We start from the raw sequence: 7,008 nt of genomic DNA, 5'->3' as shown, positions 1-7,008 counted from the left end.
CCTATGCACTCTTCCAATGGAACGTAGGAAGACTGCAAATCTAAGGCTGAGAGATGGGACTCTTCTAGGCTGTGAACGTATGCTAAAAATGAATGAATGAATGTGTTTTACCTTCACCGAAAGGGCACCGGAAGGGCTGTAACAAAACAATGATATAAATAAATGCTGAAAACGCAAGGTTTTGTAATGGCTGAATGCTATAGGTGCTGCGTTTTGTTGATGAGATGTTGAATGCTCAATCTCCTTGTGTTGAAGAAAGAAGCGCTTGAGTGATTTGATGAATGAATGAATAGATGGAATGCTAGCTATGCTATTTATATGAGCAAGATCCAATCGACTGGATGTAAAAGCTGACCGACTATAGCACTTTTTGCTACATGACTTGCTACATCAAATAATGATGGGAAAATGCTGAAATATTATTTTTTTAAAATGCCAAATAAAATACTAATAAATAGGATAAAATGCTAAATGATATTTTGATGCTTCTGCCATGGTCTAGATGGTCTATATGCATATGGGGTGAATGATATGCAAAATGCAAACATGTTCTGATACAAACCCTAAGGCTTCTATAACTTCTATATGCATAAATGATTCTCTCCAAGTGGGTTAGACTCTTGTCTCCACCCCTTGCATATACACCTAATAACAAGAGCCTCTAGGCTTCCTTACGACTTGCAAAGAACACTAACATATGCAGCACCAATTACATTACTGCAGAATCATAGTAAGAGTTGCCACAAACTAGGGAGTCCCGACAAGTAAACCATATGGATTTGTGCTGCATTTGACATTAGCAACAGCCAGTCCTGAGAGCCCGGCACTCTCAAGGGATAGTTGTGCCTCCTTCCTCTCAGAACGTGTATTACTTATCTGACCAACAAATAGTGCTGTCCGTTTGGGTGGTTCCAATGGAAGAGTGCAACTAACTCTTTGGATATATAATAGCATTAGGTGCAAAAATGGCTAGCTCATGCACTTGGAATTTAGTGTAGCCAATCTTCTCTTTGTTAGCCTGCAAGGCTTCCACAACAAACACACTTTTACTGTACATACAGCAGCATTGAATAGGTGCTGGCCAAATGCTAGTCTTGACATATTGAGGATGATCGCTACATGGCCCAGGCATTTACAGGCGATATCCACCTATACCTGCTTGTCCATCTTGCGCCTCTCACACTGGTTCTTCAAGAGTTCCATCTTAGTCTCTGCAGTTAACCCACTTTTATTGGTATCAACCAGTTTGCTTTGCTTCTGTGGAAGCTGCCCTACCCTTTCAGCCAATGTCTTCACACACCTGCCAAATTCACGTGTAACATCATCCCCGCTAACATTGCTGTTTTTGCCAAAAACACAACAAAAGGCTGTTAGAAGAGTAATTTTTTGGGCAGGCCCTTGCCTGAGTCACACCATGCTGCCCAGAAGGGGGTGTGAGACCAAATCCCAGCACCTTAATATTACATTATATAACTCAGCTCTTTAAATTTAAAAAAAAAGTGGAAATGTGGCAAAATCAACCAAACAAATCAATTTCCGATGACCTGTTCAAAGAGTCTGCAAAAGCTTGCAGGGCCTCAGCAAGGCCAGTAGGGGACGTAAAAACACAATGCCTAAGTCTTTCAACCAGGCCTCGCAGTTTCACGCTAGATGCACGCAACGAACTATACTCTGCTGCCTTGCGATCAGCCAAACATTGGTTGGTTCGAGCCTCCTCTCGAGCTAGAAGTAGATTGCTTTCCAACTCTGCACAATTCATCTGTCCAGTGCAGCAACATATAAATATTATACACAACAACAACAGCAAACACTAGTCAAGAGGAAAGAAAAGAAGGGGACCATCATGCACAATGAGAAAGAAACCGTCAAGAAACGAAAAGAGGGTGTGGGGGTGTAGGGAAGGATAATGCTAACTTACATAACACTCATTAAGGATAGCAGTTTTCTTCTGAAGCTCTTCCCTCAGACAGTCTGCCTCCCCAAGCGCAACTTCAAGCCTCTCTTCAACAGCAGCACACCGGCTCCCTTTCTGCAACAATGCCTCCTGCAAACTAGCCAACTGCTCCTCCTTGGTCCTGTTCTCCTTTTCCAAGCTTCTAGAAGCACTAACTTGCATTTGGCCTGACATAAACCCCTCCCTCTGTGTATCTAGCATTGCTGCATCCCCAGTAGTTAATCCTGCCAACAAATCACCCATAGACTCATCACCTCCTTCCTGTGTTTGCTCACTCCTGTTATTATCATCAGAGACAACGGTCTGCCTAGCATCTACAAGGGAAGAGCTGCTGACTCCCTCATCCATGAGCTCCGAAGTGGCTGCCATATTCGACATCCTAGCTTCACCAGTTACTCCTGAAATTTCAGATTTGGATGCCACATCTTGCTTGTGTAACTGATTATATTGATCTGAAAGCCTCTGCTCCAGCTCACGAATGCGTTTCTCATACGAACTACACTGCAGTTGACTAGAATTTAGCATGCCTTGGAGATGCTTCGCATATTCATCTTTCAAAGCCAAAGCTTCAATAGTTTTCTTTGCAGCAAGGCTCTCACTACCCCTTTGCCGAGGTTCATCACCCTCACTTGAAGCTGCAGGGTTAAAGTCAAGATCAACATTGCATAGAAGAGCAATGGCTGAGGCAAATTCTGCTTTCAGCCACGCATTCTCTACCTCCAACTTGCTTGTGCCAGCAATCTCATCACTAGTATCATCCTCAACTGCTTCTAGATCAGATTTCACTTGAACACTTTCTTCCCAACCACCAGAGTAGAGGCGGTTACTGTCAGGAGGCTGCACGTTATTAGCTGCAGAACCCTTCAAATGAGGTCCAAAGATCAACTCAGGGGCATATTTTTCCAAGTCTTTTATATCTATATCAAGTAAGCTTGTGTCATAAGGTTCAATGTTTACTAAACATGGGCTGGGGACACCAAACAAACCCATGGAAATCAGTAGGTCACGTGGAATGAAGGCACTCTGCACACGTAGAAACTCCTCCCGACGAGTAGCCTCTGCCTCTCTTTTCCTTGCCATCCTTTCTGCCAGTTGACCAGCCTGGCCCATGTAAAGCTTCATACCAGCTTTTCTTCTCACTACTTCTGCAAGACATGCTCTGTATGCAGGACCGACTCTATGGACCAGCTTCAAGTCAGAAAATATTTCATCCTGGCGAGCCATTGCCTCCTTGAACACTGATAATTGATTACGCATGTCACGGATACTTGATTGCAATGCTGCCACCCTCTGCATGCATGTATGCACACAGACACTCATGTCATGCTTCTTGGCCCTGAAGAGATCCAGAAGTCTACCCAACTTTTGATGACAAGCTTCCATCTTAGGGAGGTGATTCTTATCATGCACATCACACATGGGACCAAAGGCTGAGACCGCATCACGTGGCCGCAGTGAGCCAGAGAAATGACAGCTCACAGAGTCATTGACAAGCTTTTTCACCATAGCCATGTCCTTACTGCAAAACATAGAAAGAAGCAATAAATTCCTGAATGATAACTGATACTATAAATTAATTTAAAAACTCTGATGCATTCACGATGATACAAAACACAATTACAACACTTCCACGTCTTGAGAAATGCTTCCAGCATGTCCAAACAAATTCTGTTCTCTTTTGACTCCCTAGTCGAGCCAGCAGCTATCTATGGAGTACAGTTTCTCGTCTCATCTCCCCATACCTACTACAGGCTTCACTGATCTCTCCTACTCAACATGATTAGCCTTGAACAAGCTTCAAACCTCATAGAAAAATTTACGGATCAAGCATCACAAGAAAAGCTTTGTAATAGTTACCCATGAGACTAGAGCTTGACCACATTTTGGGCCACGGACTGGATCCCCCCCCCCCAAAAAAAAAAAAACAAACAAAGATCAAGCCTTGGATTTCATTCATTTTGCTAGAATGAGTAATCCCCATGTCCTTTGTCTTGCAAGAGGGACCTTTAAATAAGTTTACTCTCTGATAGATTACGCAACTAATCTAGCTTGATTTACAAAAGAAAACTTCCTTTTTTGAAAGCAACAATTTTCCTGTCTCGGTTTACAAAAAGTTTAACTTTCTCCTTCTCTTTGGAAAGATTCCACATGAAGACTTCTAGACTTCTGTAGGGCATTTCAATCTAGCTAGCCGTTGATCTTTGATTTTACCTAATTGCCCTCTAAATCTTGATTGAGAACAAAAGCCCAGTTGTGACAGTCTTCCGTGCATAATAAAAGATATCTTTCTTTGTAAGTTCCCAATATCTGCAAACAGTGAGGAAACCAAATATCCATGATTCCTGAACATAATATGGCACATGATTGATTAATTTCATGGATTTGTTGTCCAAGTTCTAACCATCTTGTGACAATTCTGTCAACTTGCAATATATTTGAGGTCTCACCATCTTTCAATGGTTTTACAGGCTTGCCATTATTTTGAATTCTAGCCATCTTGCAAAAGTTCTCACCATCTTGTAATGGTTCTAAGTTCTTAGCCATCTCTTGATGGTTCTGCCATCTCACCACGGTTGTACTAGCCATCTTTCAATGATTCTGCAAGGTGGTCCACACTCCACGGCTTTAACCCTTTTTGTTAGTTACAACCAATGGTGCCTATTCAAAACATATAGGTGGAAGCATGCACTATTTACATTCTCCACCATGACATCTTCTCACGTCCGGTCTTGGATTCACTTTTCCATCTCTATGGAAGTCATTGCTTTTTTCCATCTTCGAATTCTTATGGCATCATGCAAATCAATTTTTTTAAAGAAACTCATACAGCTCGACTTAAATCAAATTTATCTAAACACCATTAGATGAGTTTTCTATTATTCATGCAAAAAGCATACACTAGATAATGCCCAAGTTATCCAGTATTTACATATGGACAAAACTCTCTTATTGTCGACATTTTATCTTCCTAATTTTCATGAGTCGTAGCTCCCATGGGTGTTGGGGCCCTGATGGAGCATGAGAAGCAAGTAACAAAAAGGAAAACCTATCTTTCACTTCTTGAGGTACCACACTTCTCAAGTAACAACCCAAGTTCACGGATGCCATCGAGAGCTCCTTTAATAGATATGCAACTAATTCCCTTAAAAGTACCCAAGTTTTCTTCATTACAGAAAGACGCAATCTTTCAATCTTAAGCATGTGCACAGGCACGTACACACCCCCTCACATAGATATTTATGATTCACTTTTACTAAGAAGATGAATGTAAAAGACCAACAAAAGAACTTGCACCTGAGTGATTGCATAATGATGTGCTCCTCCTCAACAGCACAAGCATTCTTAGTGATTAGTTGCTCTAAATTTTGAAGATCAACAGCACGCACAGTGTTAAACAACTCTTGAACATTTTGTTGAAGTTCTGTGTGTGACACCTTCAACTGCAAGACTTTTCCTTGGAACTGTTTGTGAGAATTCATACAAAGTTCTACTTGTTTTTGCAGACTTGCCTTGTCCACACAATCCAGAAGAGTATTGTGATTCTCTGAAACAAGACAAGGGTGTAATCTGCATGCCCTCAATCGCTCCAAATCCCGATTGAAGTTGATCAGAATGCCTGCATGTTGCTTGTTTTGCTGGTTGAAATGCTTCATAAAATCTGCATACATCTGGTCTATGATTTTGTAAAAGTGATCCATGTTACTTTTAGCAGTATCCAATGCCAGGTTCTGCACCTGCTGCTCTCTGAGTAACTGCTTGCACAATTCAAACTTGTCACGACTAGCACTGAAAATTGCACTGCCCTTCTGAAGGTGGTAATGGAACTGTGCCTCATATGAGGGCAGCGCATTCAACGCGGGATCCAATGCTTCATCTAGTGGATGGCCGCAAAGAGATGTCGAGGGCAGAGGAGGCATATCAGGCTCCTTGATGTGGATGTATTCAGGTGAGGGCGGTGGGGCATCCGCCAAGAGCCTCGTCCGATTAAATAAGAATACATTGCGCCCCTCAGATGGAAACCTGTAGGAAGCCAGCGTCCGCTGCGGTTCCAAGCGGGCGTCATCGCATAGCAGAAGCTGATCTTGAGGCAACACATGGACAGCAGATGCTATGCACGTCTGCACAACCTGCACAGATGCCGAGGCAGGGCAATCCAGCTCAAAGTAGTGCCCTGTTTCGGCCACATGTACGGCAAGCTTGATGGACTCGTGGCTTTCTTCCTCCATGGATATGCGCCCAGCATGAGGGGAGGGATCCTCTAAGGGAGGATATAATGTGTGAGACTTAGGGTTAAGAAAAACAACTGCGAAGAAGCGCAGGGATAGGGTTTTACCTGTTTCGCACGCGAATACAGCAGTACGAAACCCTCAGCTAATTCAGCTGTATTGTGCAGAGAGGGGCAGACGAGCAGGCGCCGGGGTAAAGCGCAGAGAGAAAGAGGGAGAGGAGGAGCGCGGGCGATGAAGCGCGCGTTTTTAGATAATACCACTTATATTAAATACTGTATATAATATATATATATATATATATTAGTCTAAGGTCTACATAATAAACACTAAATAAATTTAGTCTAAGGTCTATCCTTCTTATTAGCCACTCAAAACACTATCTAAATTAGTCTAAGGTCTATCCTTCTTAGTAGGCACTTAATTAAAACATAAATTTTAAATAGTTAGAATTTCCAATAAGTTGGTATATATACTGGTGTTGATAATTTTTAATGAACTTTGGCTTTTTCAAGCACTTTACTCACCTCTAGTCAAACAATTCATCAAACCATATCATGCCATTTGTCCTACCTTGTTCACATGCATCTTTTTTCTTTTATCTCATCATCATTTATGCCTACAACCGTAGCTCTTCAAACACGTGTATGAATGAATTTTTGTAGTTATTATTATAGCTAGAATCGTGACAGAGCTCCCAATATCAAGGGCCCAACTTCCAAGACTACCTTAATCATAGGAGGTCGTGAACTCCCCCAACTTCCAAGCCCATACATAGCCCTCAATGGCACGCATTGCCATAAACCTATCCATCCATGTGAATATATA

At 42.1% G+C, this 7,008-nt stretch overlaps 1 protein-coding gene across 1 annotated transcript; it reads right to left on the bottom strand.

The window, feature by feature from the left end:
* Positions 1-982: 982 nt before the first annotated feature.
* Positions 983-6,442, bottom strand: LOC147618587 (autophagy-like protein). The gene is made up of 5 exons (XM_086773610.1): positions 6,288-6,442; positions 5,249-6,212; positions 1,919-3,473; positions 1,545-1,759; positions 983-1,339 (listed from the first exon to the last, which is right to left on the bottom strand). The coding sequence occupies exons 2-5, from the start codon at positions 6,178-6,180 to the stop codon at positions 1,150-1,152; spliced, it is 2,892 nt and encodes a 963-aa protein (XP_086629736.1). The 5' UTR covers positions 6,181-6,212; positions 6,288-6,442; the 3' UTR covers positions 983-1,149.
* Between the last annotated feature and the right edge of the window lie 566 nt (positions 6,443-7,008).

This window comes from Cibotium barometz, chromosome 34 (genome assembly GCF_041138505.1).
Source record: "Cibotium barometz isolate CiBa-2024 chromosome 34, ASM4113850v1, whole genome shotgun sequence".
In the NCBI taxonomy this organism is placed as follows: Eukaryota; Viridiplantae; Streptophyta; class Polypodiopsida; order Cyatheales; family Cibotiaceae; genus Cibotium; species Cibotium barometz.
Note: the sequence above shows the minus strand (reverse complement) of the source record. Positions and strands in the feature narration are given on the sequence as shown.